General features: G+C 45.4%; 1 protein-coding gene across 3 annotated transcripts in view; it reads right to left on the bottom strand.

Annotated features, from left to right (window-relative positions):
- The window catches only part of DVL1 (dishevelled segment polarity protein 1), an 84237-nt gene that overhangs the window by 18930 nt on the left and 43073 nt on the right, over window positions 1–22234 (bottom strand). For all 3 annotated transcript variants that reach the window (XM_048067574.2, XM_066981898.1, XM_066981899.1), the window contains exons 3-6: window positions 21751–21872; window positions 16232–16344; window positions 5876–6014; window positions 112–205 (exon numbers count right to left, since the gene is read on the bottom strand). In XM_048067574.2, the coding sequence (XP_047923531.1) occupies window positions 112–205; window positions 5876–6014; window positions 16232–16344; window positions 21751–21872 (468 nt within the window). The remainder of the gene's footprint in view (window positions 1–111; window positions 206–5875; window positions 6015–16231; window positions 16345–21750; window positions 21873–22234) is intronic.

Raw genomic sequence — 22234 nt, forward strand, 5'->3', positions numbered from 1 at the left:
CTTTCCAGTGACTTCAGCTGGGCACAGATCTGTTCTGAATCCCTTCCTAATTCACACGCTACACTCAAAATCATGGTTCACCTTCTTGGAAAATGATGATGCCAGCCTTACCCTGTCAATCTGCCGCATCCTTTGTTTCCTCCTCCTGCGTTTATGCTTCCGTATGAGCCGCGACGAAGTGCTTTGCTCAGTGGAGCTACTCAACCTGAGGGAAATTCAGAGCAAATGTCAACTCTGTAAAGCTGAGCCATTTGCGATTCGCTGCCCCCTGCCAAAAACAGGCAGATTCCCACAAACACAGAAGAGAGAAATAATTCAGACACCAACAGCCAGCTTACGATGCATTGCTCTGCTTGCTGCCCAACTGCTGCTCAGTCCCAGCACGTGCTGTATCTTAGCCTCTTCCTAGGAGCACAGAGAAGTTACCAGCTAAACTACACAAGGATTAGAGAGTGTAATTTCCCAGCTTTCTTCCTTCTGGCAGCAAGACTGAATACAACCTGCATTGCAACAGGCATCTATCGCCCTGATTTGACCAGCCAAAGGACAGAGGTGGCCATCTTCTGCTACTTCAGTGGTGGTCCTGACCTCATGCCCAAAGAAAAATGCACACCGTAAGAACAGGTGCACATTAAATAATGATTTTAATTTCAACAGACAGCCTGGAGAATCTCTTAATGCTGTTTCATGTGGGCCTTGTCACGGTGCTGTTTTCTTCTGCCGCTGATTACCCTGTTAACAGGGACACGGCACTGGGGCTTGATTTTGGTGAAATAAGTAGCCCTTGGTAACAGCTACTTCCAACTAGTGACGGAGGAATAGGGAATGTTTCACTTTGCAGGTCCTCTTCTTTTCCCCCCCCCAGGTTTTTCAGATGTGTAGAACCCAAATGTATCACATCCTACGCATATATCCTTAAGCCCTCTCTCCCCGTGAGTTAGGGAAGTTAATTATTCTCATTTTACAGGTAGTGGATCGAGACACAGAATGAGATAAATGGATTTGCCCAAATTAATTTCAGAAGCCTGGAACAAAGCCTGGCTTTCAGAGGTGCAACACCACAGATCCCTCCCTCCTCTGTTTATGATGTTAAGAATGGCAGAAGAGACAAAGCAACGCTCCACCATGAACCAAGATTTAAAAAATCCAACCCTATACAACGTAAGTAATTGAACTGGCACTGGCACAAAGGAAACAGTGCCAGTCTTCTTCCCACTCGCCACGTCCCTGCCTTCAAAGTCCTAGCTGCATGCAGGAACTCTACAATACCCCAAGCAAAACCCGATACCAGCAACCTCACAAAGGAGCTTGCTGTCTTGAGATGACAACCCCAGCACACTGGGAAACCCGGCTTGCATAAAGTACGTATGTTTTAGTCAAACATGCTCAGCTGAGTATTACAGACTGCTTGGAGGGCGTGAATATCTTGACGTTCTCTTTGAGTTCACAGAAGTATTTCAGGCATGCTAACCTCACACTCCTTTTTCCCCTCCCAGCAAGGCAAAATAATGTAAGGAGCCAAGAGGTGGGATTTTCAAAAGAGATCAAAGATTTGATAATTCTCCATCCATGGAAACAGCTCACGGCACCTGGTTTCTAAGACCTAGCCTTTCTGACGAGGAAAATAAAGAGGTCTCTCAGATGCTGGGCTCCCAAAATCGGACTTGTTCAATATTCACCACTGTTTTTGAAAGCACTGGCAAAGACTGACATAAAACCCCTTTATATTTTACTACCAATTTTCTCCCTCTTCCTAGCTCCTCTCTGATTTCATTATCCTCCTCTTCTCTCCCAGATCATCTCGTTACCAGGAGGATTAAGCTACAATTTTCCAGCACACAACAATTATGGAGAATCTAAAGAAAGGCAACGCGTGCTGCCCTCATCCCAGTGAACCTGCTTGCTGTTTGAGAAGGGCAGCAAAAAACAAAGAGTCACGAGACCGGGGGAGCTTTCCTGCCTGAACACAAGCCAGGCACCAAGATGTCTTCAAAGGCTGTACGAGAGATGGGAGTGCCAGCCCTCCACCGATCCGAGCACGCATTCAGTGCTCCCACCTGCAAACAAACCCTCTGCTCGCAGACTCCGTTCCCCCTGCAGACAGGAGGGCGATTGCCCTGCGCTTTCCCCTAACACAGCAAGACTTGTCACTCGTTTCAGGAACAGCTGGGCTAGCTCATAACAGAAAGGACAAAACCATAAAATTTTATCTGTCCTTCTGGCTACTATAAGCACACTTCGGAGTCACTCACAGCAGCCAGGCAGTTGGCTTTTGTTGCTTACACGCGTATTTTGCCTACTGCTGTATCATATTTTGTGGGGTTTATCCCAGCGGTGTCACCTAAGGAGCGTGCAGCACTGCCCGTCCCCAACTTTTTCAAAATGGCATCCTCTCCTGGTTACTGTGGATAAAGAGGATTCATTAAAATTCATACACATCGTTTCATTTATCCAGTTTCTCATTACTGTGTCCCTGAAAGGGGTAACGCCTCTGGCTAACACTGCCTATTGTAAAAGGCAATTCTAAGTTTGCAATTTCCACGGAGTAGAGAAGGAAAAGGGAGAGAAAACCTATACTGAAAGTCACACCTGCCCGCAGCAGGAGATCACGAAATTCACCCAGTGGCAAAGTTCTCCCTCTGCTTTCCAGAGGATGAGTTTTATCTGGATAGCACGTTGTGGAAATGAGGGATAGGAAGGGATAGGAACAGAAGAGTTTCAGCAAATGGTTCGCTGAATGATTTCTACAAACTGATGAGTGAAGGAGGAGGTATATTTGAGCTTTTGCGAAAAAGAAGGATGCAAAAAATCTGGAATCATAACCACCAATTTCCTGCTCTAGCTGGCCAAAACCCCAACTACACTTCTAGCACAAAGGCTAATAAGTCCCACAGGAAAGATTTAAAACAGAAATAATGGTTATTGCTTATGGTTACTGAAAACAATTCCAAAGAAAGGAAAAAATGTAAAAAAAAATAACTTGTTAAAAAGTTTATCCATACAGCTTTAAAAGAACTAACTTTAATCTCTTAAATGAGAAATAAATGCAATCAAATTTTTTCACAGTTAATTCCATTAGTTACATTGAACCGAGAACACTAATTGCAAGTTGCTGACAATAATCCTCCTGCCTCACACTTCACATTTGCTAGACATTTATTTGCTTAACAGAAGACAGAAATGAGACTGAAAAGTTTAAGCTCCGTACATCAATCTGTATTCAAAATACCACCTAGTGCCTGCAAATAAGACTAACATTCAATTATTGCATATTCTGACGACAAAGGAAATAAAATTATTGCAATCACGTTCCTTGGATGATTCCTTTCAAGAAGAAACATTTTGTTTCTTTTCCTACATCCCAAAAGAAAAGATTAATCAAAACACCCAGTTTCTGTTCCCACAATTAGAGAAGACAATTAAACTGCCACTATACTTAGAGGATTTCTGACAAGAGATTTGCCTGTATTATAAGTAGGATGTCTCATGCCATACAGGTAAAATGTGTCAAACAAGTCTTGTTAAAAGCAACTCAGCTTAAAAGTAGAAATTTAACACAGAGAAGCAAAAGGAATGTGAAGAGCTGTATTGTCCTGTAATATCTGAGAATAAATTGAGTCAATGAAACAAAAAATTGTTCTTTCTCTCTAAGAAAATGAATGAGAGAACTGTTTAGGTTGGAGAGCACCTTCAGGATCATGAAGTCCAACCATCGCCCTGAGTCCCACCACCAAAACATGTCCCTTAGTGCACACAGGGCTTCTTGGACAAGAATTTAACCCACTCTGCTGCACTGCTCCAAGATAAAAATAAAACACAACAATGACAAACACACACTATTAGAAAAGCATCCTCAAGCTCGGTGCTTCTAAGGCAGTAACATCCTTCACAGCTGATTTCTCAGTGACCTCCCCTGTGTACAGCCTCCTTTACAACGCAGGTCCTGACCCTAAAGTTCATCGGCTGTTAGTAAACAAACTTACCCCCTTCAACCTTGTTTTCCCCAGGCCTCCGTGTCTCCAGCAGATCTGGAGCATGCTCGGTTTTCTATTTGGCTGGATTTGCCTCTAAAGAAAACTTCTCCCTGCCAGCACAATCTCTCATCTGCTCGGGAACATCATCGGTGCAACACAACAGCATACCTCGGAGCATTCCATTTAGCTGCTCTTCCTGACTAGCTGGCCTGGCAGCTATTCTGGGTGCCAAGAGCTTCTGCCCTAGCCTAGAAAGGAAAAGGCCTCCGCAGCAGCTTCGAAGAGTCTCTTTCTTCACGGGTCAGACGCAGGAAGCTTTTCGTTATCCATACGGACAGAAAGATTTAGCTGGGTCTAGGACGATACACTTCAGTGGCCACCCTGACTGTGCTAACCCTGCCCCACTGCGTATCTTGCTGCCACGGAAATGATTCATTTATTGATAAAAAAGCAAAAGCACCTGCGGGGTTGTTGTTGGGTTTGTGCTGTTTTGTGTTTTGCTTTTTTTCTTTTTTTCAAAATAGGGGGAGTTAAAAGCCCTAAAGGCTTTGGGAAGGCTCGGAGTGCGTTCCCATTAATTACTGCTCTTGCCAACCCTTTATGCATATAAATATCCACGTGAACTACAAAGCATCCAGATAACCGACTTTCTGCGTCTTCAAGTGTTGGCAACTTCACCGTAACTACAAAATAAGTTCTGAAACCTAATTCTGAAGCAAATCTTAAACATTCATTTAGTTACCTTTTCAACCCTTTGGAACACCCAGCCTTGGAGCAGAGGTTGAAGGAACTGCTGTTCCTCAACGGGTATTTAAGCCATGACTAACTGCAAGACCAAGTAGATCCACTGAGTTCAATAAGCCACTCAGCTGTTTGTAAACAAGGCAAACGGTTAAATATCTCCAGGACTAGTTGCTCTTTGCTATTTCCCTTCTACCTAAAATTTTAAGAATATCGTGTTGCAACTTTTTTGTTCACAGACATCTGTAGTTAAAACCACGAGATCTGTAACCAGTTTGTAAGTTCACAGAGATCTGTAAGGGGTTTTCATAGCCCATCTGGCTGTATGGGATGCTTTAATACCTCTACGGGGAGTGTTGAGAGAATGCTGTCACTGAGGCCAAATGAACAACCTTAGTTTTGATTGATTTTGCACTTTTAAAAATTTATATTTTGACTCTGAGAAATTTATCGGCCCATAAACATTTTAAAGAACAAAAGTATTCTTTAAAAATTAACAAGGATGTCTTGAAATGTAGAGGATTTTTTTTTGAAAAAAAAATACAAGGAATAATTCACCACACTATTTGTCTGCATGAAAAGAAAAAAATAATTAAGAAGTCGTAAATATGTGGCATCACAGCCTGCCTTTGCAATAGCATTAGCTTTGATGAATTCCTCTACAGCTCACAGATCTCAGATTATGCAATTATATAGGAATTCCTTTACAATTCTGCTTTAGTTAAGTACATACTTATTCGGAATCCACGATGAAGGTATTTTGTTAAAATACTCACATCATTACTTCACAAATAGGTAGACAGTTGCATATTGCTTTGATTTTAAAATGTAATCGTTCTTGCTATTAAAAGGAAAGAAAAGTAACAGGAACAGAACATTTCTCTTAATTGGAACTGTGCCTGTTGTCAGCTTGGATAGGGATCCCAGTAAGTTAGCTTTTTTTCTTGGAGCAGTGACTATATTCAACATGTTACTGATGAATTACCAGTCCTCAAATCATACCTAGCAGGAAAATTAAATTAAAAAAAAATGGAAAAAAATACGTAATTCTTTTCATCTTGCCAGTCAGCATGTTCAGAAAGGCCCAGATACACGGTCTAGTGGCTGGGAAACAGACACAAACAGTATTTAAGAGCTCAGTCACTATGGCAATGCCCTACCTGCTCGTGTTGTCATCATCATCGGAGTCAATGAAGCTGCTGGATTCCAGCTCACTACTCATCATGGTAGAAGAGCTGTCATAACCAGGAGGGTGCTCGCGATGTCTGTCCAGTTTGGGATGGCCATTGATCCGAGGGACTGTGAAAAGGAAATAAATGGAGTATTACCAGGCAAAGAGGAAGAGCAAGGAAGAAACGGAACGGCACTGCGAGTAGCACTGAAGTCATACTGTGAGTTGCAGCCAACTCTGCAGGAGGATCCTGATGCAGAAACCAAGCTCTTTGCAGCACCTGATTTCATTCAACTGCTGGAAAACCTAGCACCCTGGCCTGCCTGTCTACCTTCCTTTTTCCTAACTTTTTCCTTTGCTTATAGCTCAGTTCGTGGGCATGCCATAAACAGATAAAGGCAGAAGTAACAGGCACGAACGAGTACACTAATAGTGCTAGAAAATGAATTAGATTGGCCTTGAGCACTTGATGTCAAAAGAAAGGTACACACAAAGATCCTGGAAAAGCAGCAGACAACACAACTTGAGCTTGGTATGAGTATGCCAAGCAGCACAGAAACCATTCCACGTGCATAAGGTACTTCAGAACAACTTCTTAGGCAGCATGCTTCTATCATCACAGATACTTTATTTATATTTGGCTTTGATCATTATCAGGCATGCAACCCAGAAAGAAAGTTGCCAGCATGTTTGTATTTTTTTTTTCCACAAAACTATTCTCTATTTATGCAGCAGCGGGGCATGGGGGGGCACCTCTGCTCATCAGCAGGGGGTTGTCTCAAGGGCCCACTGGAAATGGCCGGTGCTGTCTCCCCCATCACAGATGTCCAAACTAGGCCATCCTCAATGTGTCACATCTCACCCCTCGTGGGTCACCTTATCAGGAAATTTTTGTCCTTAACTGTCCGTGAGCAGATTGCTGCTTTATTGAATTTGCAATTCAGAGTCCATTGCCAAATACATCCAGTAGATGAAATTCTGTCTGTAAGTCAGATGATTTGCACAGGAGATTTGTTTTCCATGTTCCAAACCACTGGACACCTGCTGTCCGGTGTTTCACTATGAGTAAGAAGCTTCCAAACTCCAAATCTGAATTTATTTCCTGCTAGCATCCTAAAAAGACTATTCTCATGCTGCCTCTAAGCAAACTTTATTCAAAATTTATATTTATGCCACTGAGGAATAAAGTAATTCAGCCGTCACCCAGCTCTGACTGCCTAGCATCGGGCTCACATATAAGCTTTCTGACTCTATTGTTTTAATCAGCATTTCTTATAAGAGCTGGAATAGAGCTCTTGGAGCTCTGACTTGTGTTCCTATCAGTCGGACTGGGACTGCTGATCCCATGTCTCATATGGAGTCTCAAACACCTTCCTCATTCACTACCAGGCAAATAATTTACCCCAGACATAAACGTGATCTGTTCACACCACTATGAAGAAATTAATGGTCCACATTGACGTTCCACACTTGTTAGTTCTCAAGGGGGAATTTTCACGCAGAGGACAATTTTAAGACCAGACAGTATTTTTAACCAGCTGAATGCTGCCTCAAACAGGCTGTGCAAACACCCGAAGTGTTTTCTTTAGCACATCACCTTCCAGCGAAATAGCAGTACCTCTGTAGGCCAGTGTTGCTCTGCTAGATAATCTACATCTGGCAGTGAAAACACTGAATTTTCATTCTTTTGCTTTTCAACTAAAGCAACAGAAAAAATTTAAGGCAAATGATGCTTAGTGCTTAATGAGGATTTTCCAGCATCAAAAGAATAATTGTGAATACCAAGAGAGCCAGGGCGTGGAAATGGCATCCATGGCTATGTTCCCCTCAGCCTGCACATTTCCTGTGTCAGGGAAAGAACGCCAAAATTGTAGTCTGAAACAATGCCATGGCCTGTGTATCGGGTATGTCTGAATGCCTGGCTGTCCCCAAGGGACGCACTATTAACTCTGAGGACTCACACGGCTGGAATGCTGCAAAGTGTGCCTCAAAATTCGCTCAGCAGTGAATGCCAGCATCAGTCCTGAGAGCCTCAGGCAACAGAGACGCAAGGTCCCATTTCTGTGCAAAGGTTTCTGTGCAAAGGTTGTGCCCAAGAGGTCAAGGATGGAGGCAGGGCTGCAGCCTACGAATCCCAAGGAAGGCTCCACCGCAGTGGGTTCCATATGGCAGGATCCAAATTCAAGAGACTGGGAAGCATCCATCTGGGGATCTTACCAATGCTGCAATACATTAATATGGACATAAACTCCCTAAATGTAGTAATAACCACCCAAACTTTCAGATTTTGTTTAGATCCAGCGTGCATTAGGTCATTTTTATACTGAGTACCTCAGTTTCACCACACAAAATAAGGGCACTGACTGCTTAGGAACTCCAGCTGAGCTCAATGTGAATACCTACAGCGAGACACGCAGGGCTGTGCGTTTGGATAGCATCTGACTCGTTCCAGTGGCCTCATCAGCTGGTGACACCACTTGTGACATTCACATTCTTTGACTGGGTTTTCAGAACAAACACAGATACAATGCAGTACGTCACGAATTCATTAAGACAGGACACTTAAAAGGATGGTCCTTGCAAGGGATATTGCAATTTTGTCACACACCTTTTTCACTGCCCTCTCCCTGGGCTCTTTCTGCCAGCCCGTCTCACCGGGTGCTCCTCACAAGCCCAGGGAACTCAGACAAATGTACGGTGATGGTATTAGTGCTTGCTTTTAGCTTCGTTAATGGCAGTGAGGTTTAATACTACAACGGTCTCAACATTCCTGTGTGGTATTACTACACAGCGCCTCAGATGCTAAATTTAAAACATATTTACCAAACTATTCCAAGGTTTTGATCCAAGCTCTTCAGAGATTAAGAACTCTCTAACTTCACCCGGGATGTTTTCGCCACACGATCAGACTCTCCTAGGGTCACAGATCGCTTTCTCGCTCAGGCAAGAACGAAGCAGTGCTTTTTAACAGGACTCCATGAAGTTTAAATGCCTCATATGGAAAAGCAAGTTGAAAGCATACCTTCTCCTCCTGAGGAAAATCCCCATCTAACGTCGAAGCGATCTTCTTTCCCCTGTTTTTCCCTCAGACCGTGACCCGTCTACAGAGACGCACAGCAACGCTCTCATCCTCCCCTCACCGGCAGAGCATTTCCTCAGGTTTTCGGGCAGTAGCAGCCCCGTTTCTGCCCTGCAGCTCCTCACTCAGCCCTCACGGCCCCTGATGGCAGCCACCTCTCGCCCTCCCTGTGGGCGATCTCCCTCAGGGCGGCCGCTGGCGGCGGAGCAGGCCGTGGGGGTGCCGCTGCGGTGGTGCCTGGGGTCACCTCAGCGCCATGCAGGCGCTTATCAAGTGGCGGCCGGTTCAGAGGTCTGCTGGAAAACCACCCGCGGAGACAAAACGCCCCTGCGGGGGATGAATTCCTCTGGGGCTTGGGCAGGCTGCAGCTGCTCCTGGAGTAGCTTGCGACAAATTGCATCTAGCAGAAGCAATTGTGGAATGATAGAACATCCCCAGCTGGAAGGGAGCCACAAGGAGCATCGAGTCCAGCTCCTGGCTCCACGCAGGACCCCGCAAAAATCAAACCATGTGTCTGAGAGCGCTGACCAAACACTTCTTGAACTCTGTCAGGCTCAGGGCCGTGACCATGTCCCTGGGGAGCCTGTTGAAGTGCCTGACCACCTTCTGGGTGCAGACCCTTTCCCTAACACCAAGCCTGACCCTCCCCTGTCCCAGCTCCATGCCGTTCCCTCGGGTCCTGTCACTGTCCCCAGAGAGCAGAGCTCAGCACCTGACCCTCCGCTCCCCTCGTGAGGGAGCTGCAGGCCGCCATGAGACCATTTCACACAGTCCTCATAAGCAGTGGTACAAAGACAGTGAAAGGCACAGACAGGCTGAGCTGGATGGATGATGGCAGTAACATAAGCATTTTGTCTGCCTGCCATGACTGGATCCGAAATGTGATTTTGCTGCTGGCAGCAGGGCTGCACCTGAAGCGCTGCAGTCAGACCCGAACACTGCATCAGCAGAAGCTCACTGGTACCTTTAAGTCCTTTCCAAACAGCAAAAGCAACAGCCAAAACACTGCTAACAGAATGAGATGTTGAAGGACCTTCAATCCCTAATTTTTGGCTGAAGGAAGCAAGGTGTCAGTTCCCAAGGATCTGGATGTGCAAACTCTTTCCTGGATGCCACATCCAGGCAGCCAAACCTCGTCCCACTACAGAGATTCAAAGAAAAGGCCTGTAACTAAACACAGCTTCCCTCCCTTTTCCCTCTTTAACACTTAAACTTCCTGTAGTGATTTCTTTTATCAAATATAAATTTACTATATTAGTCGTATGTTATTATAATTATTAAATATATTCATAATATAAACATACACCTTTAAAAGCTTCTGATTAGCAATGTGTTGGCCTGCCTGGGTAAATTAAAACTTCAGTTTATGACTCGTCTCGTTATCATCTGCTACAAACCAGAAATAGAAGGGAATTGTTCTCTGAGCACCCTAAAAGGCTCACTCCCTTGCCTCCCTAAAAGCCAGTGCACAGCTGGATGCAGCTGGAACTGGAAGGGGCGAACAGCTGCGATGTAAAAAGAAGGGCTTTTAGGCTCATTCTGCGCATCTGAAGGGGCACTGATAGTTGAGAACAACATCCATACTTCCAGATATTCAAACTAAAACACCCCTGGCTTATACATTATATCAGACGATTTCACTGTACTGTTTACATTTTTCCGTTTCCTTTTTCCAGCTGTATCTTCTCTGTTAAATGTTCAACGAAACAAAACAGAAGGGTTCATCTTCACCTATTTCCTGTTTGACCTAGAATTTCTTGTATAGAAAAGCTCCTATACAAAGCTCCAATAGATGAAAGTGGCTTTACCAGTATGCAAACACTTCAGTTTCAATGTTTTACACCTCCCAAACAGCACCAGATAGTCTTGAATTCACAGGAAAGGTTTTCCTGCATAACTCAGGTGCATATTTAAATCCATAAAGTTTCTGAAATTTGCCTAGCCAATAAAAAAATCCCTTTTCTAAGTTTTTTTCTAATTTAGCCAACGCTGTTCAGGGTGTGGGGGTCAGTTATTATACTTCAATAATTACTTTCATGAACCCTGATTGTGTGTTTTACTCACAAAGTACTCCCAGGCATCCACGTCCTTAGTCTAAACAAGACTCATTCTCTGCTTTGGTTCAATGCCTGTCCCACTAATAACCAGGGACTTTCTGCCCTGTTGACCCCCTGCTCCTGTTTCTTCATTAGGGGATGACAGAGTCCATTGAGACTGTCTGACAAAAGCCTTTCAGTGTGTCACAGAGATTAGAATAAAGCATAGCCTAGGAGGTTAAAGTATGTCCTCCCTGACTTTTATCAACAGCAAAGTTGGTCCTGCCTGAGGGACAAAAGCACATCAAAGTACAAAATCAAACAAGCTTTGAAAGCGGGAAACAGTGGAGCAGCATCTGCTCAAGGAAGCTGTAAAGAGGGCTCCGTAACCCTGCACAGAACAAAGGTGAGAGTGTTTTCAGGAGGAAGTCATAGCCAAGCTCACAGTTAAGATAAAAAACAACAGAGCTTCCGATCCTCGCCAATACAGAGAGTCTTTACCAATTATTAACGTGAAACATGTTAGCACTTTGTTAACGAAGACTTGCAACCCCATCTGTGCAGAGTCTTCACGGAGAAACAACTGCTGAGAAATCCTTATTTTGAGCTAGCACTGTTCGAGTTCCCATTGCAACTGTTTGGTAGGTGCAGTCCTTTACCACGGTATGGTACACACATACTGTAGCAGGAACCGCTCCTCCTCCCAAATGTTTGGGGATCCACGCATCAGGAGCTTCCCAAAGCGCATGTCCCTGCCCAGCGTCTTTCAGCTGGCTGCACAGTAGTTCAGTTCACCACACAGCAAACTCGGTGTTGAAACACCAGTGTCGACACTTGACATCTGCAGACTTGTTAAAAAAAAAAAACGAGCAGTAGCTGTAAAACATTCTCCAATGCCAAAGAAAACTTGTCCCTTAATTACCTCCCTAATTAGAACTTCCACGGCCCCTTTTCCCACTCCTCCTCAGGAAATGGTCGGGGGAGCTTTGTTCCAGTCAGTGAGGGGTCCCCAGAACATGTGCCAGGCAGACCTCCCACGTTCCTAATTAAGATCCTCACGCTCCTTTCACTTAATAGGACGTTGTCAACTTTCCAAAGCAACACGGACTCTTGTTGTTTTAAGAGAGAAAGTGGAGCCCTGACATATTGACAGCTCAGCCCTTTCAGCCTAATTTTATTTGAAGCTCATGCCAAGGATTGTTTTGCTACTAATGAATGCGAAAGGTGATCAGGAAAAGACATATTCCCAGCTTGGACAAAAGCCCCTTTGGATACAAAGTCTCTCCAAAAAAAAAAAAATCACTTCTCTGCACATGTAGCCTCTACTGTTTAATCACCATTATGCTTTAAAATATATATACATATATATATATAATTATATATATATACACACACACAGGGTAACTTTGTCCATGCTCACCTGACAGAGCTCATCCTTCTCAGCTAGTTTGCATTATTAACCTCGTTAAGAATAGAACAGTAGGATCAGAGCTAAAACTCTCTCCTCTTGCACTCTTGGGGAGAAACCTCATGCTTGAAAAATGAGAATAATACAGCAAATTAAAATGTAGGCAATTCACTGGAAAAAAAATTACACCTCTGCTTGCTGATCCTTCACTGTTTCCCCAGCCTTACTGAATACCCATGTACAAGAATAAGTGTGTGCTCTGCATATATGACCTCGTTAACCGTTTGTGTTCCCATTAGCAGAGAACGATTTCCTAAAATTTACAGAAAAGGGATGAACAAGTGGGTTTGCTACCAGTAACACACTGAAGGAACTCTATCTACTCCTGACGGAGCTGTGCAGTGGATGGGGAATTGTTTGTCCTTCCCCTTACACCAATAACGAGCTCAGTTAGGAACACGACATGGTGCTGTAGCTGACAGCACTGTCCATACGTCTTGGCTACTCTGCATAATTAATAGCCCTGGAACAAACCCGTGAGTAATGCAGTGCCCCAATGAAGATCACTCATCCTACCTCTCTATGAATTATTAGAGCTGTAATTTCGGTGTTACTTCAGCAAGCCTCTACAGGACGAGATCAAACAGACAAACTGCATTTCCTTCTTTCTGCAGGGAAAGGAGGATTTACCACTATTGCATAACGACAAGTGATGCACGCAGCTCCTGCCCCCGAAACTGGCTGTGAACCAGGTGTCACAACCTCGCTGCCCCCCCCACCTTTGTCCCCCTTTTCCTATCGCTGTTTCCCCATTTTACATCCGACTGTGCTCCATGCAAAGAAGACATGAAGACTCACAAAAAGAAAAACTCTGCTTACATATGACCTTTGTTATAACGAGGCCTTAAACTCCTTCTCCGTGATAAGGGCATCCCACTTCTAATTTTATGTAAGTGGCAGTCAGGATACAAGTGCTGAACTATGCATTCTGGAGATGTGCTTTCAACTGAAAATAACACACTGGTTGGCTTTGGTTTTTAAATAAAATCTTATTACAACCACAGAAATATTATGGACATTAAAAAATATATTTCATGGGACCAAAATGATACAGCAGTTGTCCTTGCTTTATGCATGCCAACAAAACTCAGCTCGTATGGATAGCTTGCTTCAGATGAGAGGCTTAAATTGTTCTGAGAACAGGTAATGTTTGCATAACTGAGTGACATGTTCTTGCCTGAGCACAGTTTAGACTGACAGGAAAAGGAGGAAATTTTATCCCATTTGTAGCTGAAGGGAAAAGCATGCACTAGTTTCAGGCTGCTGGAAGCCACGAACTCCTGTGCCACAGCAATGCCGTGAAAGCAATCAACATTATGGCCCTAGCCCAGCCATCCAACAACCAGCTCTGCTGCCATAAGTGTCCATGGCAGAACATATATTAGCTTGAGCGGGATAAAAACCTAACATAAACACCATACCGTCAGTAAATCTGGCAAATTTTCCAACCCATCTGTCTCCTAAGGGGTTGGCAACGATCATTTAGTAACCAGTTAAGGTTTCCCAAACCCTCTGAAGATGCAGGCCCCTATTTCAGCACCAAGAATTATCACAGAGTAAGTTAGTGTGAAATATGAGTTTTGGCAAATAAGAGCATAGGTTGAAGTCCCAGTGTGCAGGTCTCACTGTGAGACCAAAAAGCACACACGTGGACTGAGGTAGAGCAGAAACTGTTTGCCCAGAGCCTCACAAACCCAGCCAGCTGGGATCCTTGCAGCTCCTCTCCACTCAGAGACCCACACAGTCAAAAGAGACATCAGTAAGCCCAGGGGATGTTCCCTGGAGCAGAAGAAAGCAGAAGCATCTTCCAAAACCGAGCAGAGAGGTGCGCGATCTCTCAGCTGCCTCTCCCGAAGCTGAAGCCGGTTTCAGCTGTAGTAACACAGAGCCACTCACCGAAGCCACAGGCAGCCTTCAACACGTGCTCTGGCCACATCAAGCTAGCAAGGGAGGGAGGGACACACACGAAGGCGAAGGATAATGCACTTCAGACAGGTAGGCAGACGTGAAGACGAGGGTATTTTTAGCTCTTTGGTGAGCAGCCCTCGGGGCTTCGCGCTGCCATACCCTGAATGAGCACAGAAGAGCCGGAGCAGGAACGAAGGGCAATCGGCAATGTCAAGTGTAACTCAGCACCTTGAAGGATTAAGCCTCTGACAAAAAGAAACCCTGCACAGAGAGCTAGAAATTAACCTTAACAACTTCTGAGACAGCCTATAGCAAACGTGGCCAATGTTCTTGAGGTAGATTGACATAACCTGATTCTACAATGGAATCACGTTCTGCAGAAACTTCGACGTATTTTTCCTGTAAGATTCCAGGCCTGAACTGAGCGTAACACGCAGGAATCATAATGCACAGGAGGTCAAGACAAGAGCATCCTTGCACAGGGACATTTGGCTGAGTCGCTTTCTTTTCAGCGCAATGAGCTACAGAACCTGAGAGATCAAAGCGTACAGGAATATATCCAGAAATCCTGCATTTTAGACAGACAGATGAAAAAAAAAAGAAAAAAAAAAAGAAAAGGAGGCAGACAACCTAGGGAGGATCCCAGCACTTGCCTTCTCTTCTTCTGGAATGCAGAATGAGGTAGAACAACCAGGGGTAGAGGGAAGAAAAAACGAGACCAAGAAGTCTGTCTGGCTACGCTTCCCTTTTATCAGGCTCACAAAGGCACTTCTAAGAAGAGTGGGAGGAAGCGAGAAAGGAGGCAGGCAACAAACCAATGTTAAAAAAAATCACCTTTTAACATTCTTCCAGTAACAAGCTTTTGCCACAACACTATTAAAAGATTCTCCCTCTTTTTGTGATTCCCACAGGAATCTGCAGTCAATACCATGCCGACAGCTCTCTGCTCCACCCACTACTTGAGTAATTTTCATTCACCCTGAGTCACTTACAGGCTGGAAGGGTTAAAGGAGCAGAAAGACACCTGCTCCTAGCACACAGCATATAGGCGACTTCTGCTTTTCTAACTGGAGGCAATTACTTCAGTGGGTGGAGCTGTGAATAAAGGCTGTGATGGCATCTCTTGGGCCCAAGTATTCCATATTCTGGACCGTTTTAGACTCAATGGGTGGCATCTATTAATTCTTAATTAAGCCTGGAAATTCTTGTCTGGCAACAAATGAACAAACAAGCTTACTTTGATGTACAGACTAGAGGCAAGAGATGAAGTTCTGTAGTTTATGTGTGTGCTTTGGCTGCACATATGTTTAAAAAAGGGATCTTCAGCCAATGTGCTGTAGTTATACCAGCAAAAAACACTACTGCTGATCCAAGCCTAGAGAAATCGACAGAAATTATTTCAGAGGATTTGGACTCAGACCTCGCAATGCTAAAATACTAAGACTAAGCCCCTCCAACTCCCAACACATCCTACAGGTGCTGTGTTCTTCCTTTAAGTGAGCAACCTTGAATAAGGCTGTCTAGCCATGATGGTACAGAGCTCACGCTGGCTAAGTTGTTATTCATCTCCAGGCTAATTGTCTTCCAATACTACAGAAAGTTCTGTATATTGTCAAGAAGAATCTCCCTGCCACGTGACTGCAGGTTATCCAGACCTCTTTGAAAATGCTGAACTTCAAAGTGTCTCAAAGCAATTATCAAATTCTTCCATTAAGATAATAATAATGGTCCCTGAAAGTATGCAGGAATGTATACACACTTCTCTTCTGCAGTATCCATGCAGAAGTAGTTGCTGCTCTGAAAGTTTAACATACAAAAAATAAAGAAAAAGGGGAAAAGTGATATAGGACTCACCATCCTCATGCCCTTCTCTATTCCTCCGTCGATGTCTGTCTCGCCGGTGGCTAATAACCGACTCTGTTCCTGTTTCATTGTCCAGTCCATCCCGGCTGCTGGCAGCATTTGGGCTGTTAGAAAACACATAGGAAGAAACAGTGGAGTCATCTTTTTTTTCTTTTTTTTTTTCTCATTTCTTTTTGATAAAAACAGTTGCATTTGTGAGCATATTGGTTTAGAAGCCAGAAAACTGTCATGAGGATTAGCTGCTGCCTTGGCAGCTGCAGCACAAGGTCCCCAGACTGCTCTGTTCACCCCCAAGACAGTTCAACAGACAGTTCCATACCCACGCCCTGAGACACAGTGCTATTTGCACAGGGAGCATCACTGTAACATTGAAAAAGCTGCCACGGGACTGTTGCATGGAATTTCCATAGGAAAAAAGCCTGCTGGTGGGCTAAGAAAAGGGATCATTTTAGCAGGCGCTGAGAGGACAACAACAAAACAGCTTTAGCTGCTGCTACTCTCACAGGACATGGGATTTCAGCACAGTCCCACGATGACAGCTCTAATATCACAAACCTGCAGCATACCTGCCTAACACAAGAACAAACTCACAACGCTGTTTTTTGGAAGAAGAAAACTTGCCAACACTAAAACTCATCTCAGCCTCCAACCCCCCCACGTTCCTATGCATCTCTCAAATCCTCCCATGGGCATTCCAAAGACCACAATCCAAGAAACACATGGAAACACGCATGAACTCCTCCAGCAGAGGACATGCTCTACCAGGGGCTTATTCTCTGGGACCGTGAACTGTCGCCTTTTCTGCAACATCCGTATATATATTTTAAAACCAAACCCTGTGTTTCAGCACACTTCCTGAAGCGCTTGTTCACCTCACCCAGGCTTGTTTCCCTGACCATAACCTGAGCTACCCCCGCGGCTTGCTGTCAGCCAAGGGGCAGAAGCCATACCTTACTGCAGCCACGTTTAACACAGAGCGCTGACCTTGAAGGCTCAAGTCTTGCAAGTCATGGCAAAGCTCGAAATAATTAAGTGCGTGTCTGTGAAACACTCAGAGAGACCCTGGCCCTTTCCTCATGTTCTCAACCGTCTGAAAGCTCCACGGCTCTGCCAGTGCCGCAGAATGCTTACCCTACTAAGTCCCTGGGAAGGGCCACTGGGATCTGACATAGGCTAACGCCCTGCTGTGGAAGTTTTCTCTTAAAAAGTTGCTGTTGATGCTCATCCTCTCTCTCCCGCAAGCAGCACCCACCGAACAGCAGTCCCCGACCACATCTGCCCCTCGCATCTGTTATTTACACCCGACAGGTCCTCCTTGTGCACACCCGCTGGCCAGCAGCACACTTCCACCAAAGCACCAGTCACTGACACATTGCTCCTACAACTCCAGGCATGCCCTGCCACACATATTTAATGCAGATGCCCAGGATCTAACCAACTGGCCCCATGGTTTTTTGTGGAAGAGCTAAAAAAAGAGCCTTCCTACCATACACCCCGAGGACTCTCAAGTTCTTTTCCCCCCATCAGGCGGAGTGAGAACCCAGCCCTTCTGAACTCGGTTTCTAGAAACTAAGAAAGCAGGAACATTGGCACCAAACCGAGAAGTGACTCCTGGAGCGCGTGAGCCCAAGCCAAGTGGATATGGTGAGTCTCCAGGGCCTGACAGTGGCACCAGACAGAGGTTCCTGGTTCAGGTCCTGGCCTGCTGCCGGCTGCGATGTGTCAACCGAGTGACAGTCGAGATGAAAGATTAAGGGATTTGGGCAGCACGCTAATTCATTAAGAGCTTCTGTACTTCATTTTTGCTCTTAAGCATGAAACCAGAAGAGGTTAGGCAAGAGACTTTTCTTTCCCCCAAATTATTTGCTTGTATCTACAAATTGCACCCTCTTTACTCAGGCACAGGAACGGTGTAAAGCACGCGGGGAACTCACATGAATCTTGGCGGCTTTCTTCACTGATGAAAGCAGAGCACAGTACCTCTGAGACCTCGCACAAGGATGTTCTCACCAAGAACCTCAGTCCAGAAGTTTGCTGCTAGCACATATTTCTGCTGCTGATCCTGCCCTCTTTCCTTGCCACTCCAGCAGAACACCACTGTGCTGACCAAGAGTCTTTCCTCTAAGGCTAGTCTTGGACATTTCCTTACTGCACACCCTGACGGCTGGGCACGCACTGAGGGATCGTCCCAAGCAGCGAACATCAGCTGGAACAGAGCAAGCACACGTGCACAGCATTGCATTGAAGAGGATTGTTGAAAAGCCTTCTGCAACTGCACACCCACACACTTTCCTTGTATGAATGAGATGTACTGACATGCCCACCACAGCAGTTAGGAAATAGAGGCTGTTAGTCAAGAAAACATTTGAATGCACGCTTTAAGCCCTGATGAGGCTACCGACATGTGAGCAGGTATTTCAGTGCTGTCACAGGTACCTTTGCTTTTCTGCTGCCAGCAAAACTGAAAGGGAAAGGGGCTGACCATTTCCTAAGGCAGCATCGCACACAAAGAAGGGAGCTGGGAGCTGTGCTAGCCAGCCTGCGAGGCTCCCGGCCATCTCAGCAGCACCATCTCGTGACTACTGCTGTTACTATCCAGCCCTAAACCATTCCCCAGGCTAAAGCAGCTTACAGAAGGTGGTGTACAGCCTAACAAAGGGCCCAGAAAGAACCTTGCAGCCGGCTCGTTTCTCTCTCATTGCTGAGTGAATTCAGTTCAATTCAATTTCCAGGGCACAAGCCCGAGTGCTGTGTGCCAGTGGCAGTAGGGCAGCTCTGAGGTCACTCTGCTCAGCTCACTCCTGCACCTCCACCACTAACCCAGGAGCAGCCTCACCCATTCAGACCAACGCAGATTTGGCAACCACTGAGCAGAAGTGGCGGAGCACGAAATACAGGCTGAGCTTCAGAACCCTCACCAGGGAGGCAAAAAGTAAATTTTCTTTGCATTGAATCAATGCTGAAGCGAAGTATCAGTGCTGTCAGACAGCTTAGCTGAGATTACCTCCTCGCATCTGGTAATTAGCTCATTCCCTGGGACGGTATGGCCTGCCTGCCTGCCTGCCCCATCCATTTCTTGTAGGCTTTGTAGACCAGGAACATTTTTGTTTGTACAGTTACACAACGCCTAGCTTGGCTGGGGCTTCTTATATAAATAAGGCCCCAATCATCAGTGAAGAAGGAAGACAGGAGATGACAGATCTGTTATTTTTAATTGCATTAAAAAACCCCTCAGGGATTTAGGAGCCAGGAAGGTAAGTCTCTCTCAGAAAGGAACGTGATAGGTGAACAAACAGCGATACTCAGGTTTGGGCTGTGCAGGTTACAGGGTTGCACTACTCATCTCTTACCAGGAAACACTTTCCAAGCACACAGAGTGCAGAAATGGCTCTAAACACACTATTGCAGAATCACCACACCAAAATCCCAAGATACAGCGTTTAGAAGAATGCCAAAGATTTGTAAGTAAGGAGTGAACTACAGTCATGATGCAAGCTCTGGAAACCACGCTTTATAATGAAAAATGTGAGCAGCTCTACTTAGTTTATCCAAGAGAAACAAACCGCTTCAAAATCCAGGGAATTCATTATCCCTTGGAATCTTTACATCTCGAATAGATGTCGTTTTAGATGAAATGCTAATAGCTAAACAGAATGAAGTGGCTTCGTGCCAAATAACCGAGTGAAATACTCTGCCCTGTGCTAGGAAAATAAGGTTAGGGCATCGTTAGACCCACTTCTGGACTGAAAGACAAATCCCAAGAACAGAAAACACTACAAAATGTTAAGAGATTCAAGTGTGAAGAGAAGAATCAAAAAGAGCATTAAGGGAGAACAAGTTTCCGACCAGAAGGCCGACCCACAAGCCAGATTCTGTACTGCATTTTGAAACGAGAAGAGACGGAGGGGTGGAGGAGAGAGAAAGAAGGAAGGCGGTTCATCTGGGAACACGAACACAAGCCAGGAAACACGACCTCCTGTGCTGCTACTCCTGACTCAGCATGACCTGTGTAAGTTACTTCACCTCTCCGAGGCCTCCCACGTTTGCTTTGTAACGTGCAGACACCATCACCTGCAGCCCTGCGTGCCTACTGACGGCACGACGACACCGCCGGGAACTGTAGGATGCTGGAGTGCAGCAGGGGCACCACATCACGGCTTAAACTTCTCCGCTCTGAAACACACGATTATGAGCAGTGTGGTTCCGCAAGCACACTCTTGTGCCTGACTTACAATATAATTATTTTTTAAGAAAGATCTTGCAGTTATTACCTTTAGGTACAGGTCAGGAAGACAAAGAACTACTTATGCTTGCAAGCCATGTGACTCCGCTCGCTGAAGCCTTCCCTGGCCAACACAAAGCAATTCCTGGACGCACGAGGGCAGTAAAACCCTTGCAAAAAGCCCGGTGTCAGGCAGGGTTTGTATTTCTCTCTTGTCAAGATTTCTTGTCCCCCATAGAAACCATTTATCTGTAAAAGACTCGCAGAGAACACTCAGGGCTCTTCCAGGCGCGAGGTATCTCAGAAAGCAGTGGAAACACGTCACAACGGGCACATCAAGGCTGGGTTTCCTTCTCAAAACATGCAAACCACTGCCGCGCTAGCACCGGGGCTGTGCTCCCTGCATCAGCCCATCCTTCTGGCTATTTGTTCATGTCAGCCATTCAGAGCAAAACGCAAGGTGCCAGCCAAGACTGGAAAATGCAGCAGATGTTAATCCCTACATCCTAGGGCTGCCTGACACTCTGATCCCCGCAGCAAAAAGGGCTCAGAAGAGAGCGTCAGCACTCACAGATGTGACGAGCACGAGAAACTCTGCCAAGTCGAAGACCAGAGAGGCCTCAAAAGCTCAGTTTAGCTAAGCAAATGCCACTTTTCATGCCGTAGGAAAGATGGGGCAGATTTATTTACTATACATAGAGAAAGAGGGCTTCTGGACATTAACGCCAAATTTACAACAGATGCACGAAAGCCTCAGAGAATACCACCATCTGGTTATCCGTGGAGAAAAAAATAAGCAGAGCTTTCTGGCAGCTAGCACAGGAGACAGGAACGTTGGTTTCTGCTCTGATGTGGGCGCTCCAGCGCTGTACCAGCCCTTGCGGAAGCTTGAATATCCATCACTTCTAGTCACTGTGCATCAGCTCACATTATTTTCTGCTTCTTGATTCACGGTTCAAAGTCTCTCTCCGCATTCACCACGTTTTAAAATAACGGTAAGTGGTGAAATTCAGAACTTGAACTGCTTGAAGTTTAGCAATGTATGGGGTCGGTGTGTGTAAGGTTTAGGAACACAGAAGACACGTAGGATATATACTTCATTCCAACAGTGACGGATTCCTTTTCTTCCCACCTCCCTTTTAACTCCTCAGTTCTACCAAGTACACTATTTTCCTAACAGTACCAATAAATGGTCGGCTTGCAGAAGCAAGGAGGAATGTGGGCAAGAAACAGACAGGAACTGTGTTTTTTTGGTTTAAATAAGGAAAAAAAGACAACTTGCTCTTACTGGAAGGATGGAGGCCGGGAGTCTCCGATGCCACCTGTTCTCTCGATGGGAGGCGGAAGGTCTGCGTGGCTCTCGGTGCACTGCGAGCCTGTGTCGGAGTGGGAGCTTTCAGCCAGGACCAGCTGTCAAGAGAGAAAAAGAGAATTACACACATTTGTACGAGTTTCTCCGCTCCGACCGGTGGTCAGCCACTGCTTTGCTGTGCACTCTGTGATTATCTAAGAGAGGAAAGGAAGTGCTCAGTGCCTACTTGGACGGATTCCTGCCAATCTTCCACAAAATCAGGTTACATTCAGCCTCAGCACAGGAACTCCATCAGCCAGGATACGCAGGGAACACCACGGAGGTTTTCCTCCTCTCGGAACAAGCGAGCACTCGGGGCAGGGAGTGCACGTGTGCGTGTCACTTGTCGTTACAGCACCCTCGGAGTTTCCTAAGCATGCAAATCGTCAGCATTCCTTGCAAAATGCACGCACGTTGCAAT

This window comes from Anser cygnoides, chromosome 23, assembly GCF_040182565.1.
Source record: "Anser cygnoides isolate HZ-2024a breed goose chromosome 23, Taihu_goose_T2T_genome, whole genome shotgun sequence".
Taxonomy (NCBI): Eukaryota; Metazoa; Chordata; class Aves; order Anseriformes; family Anatidae; genus Anser; species Anser cygnoides.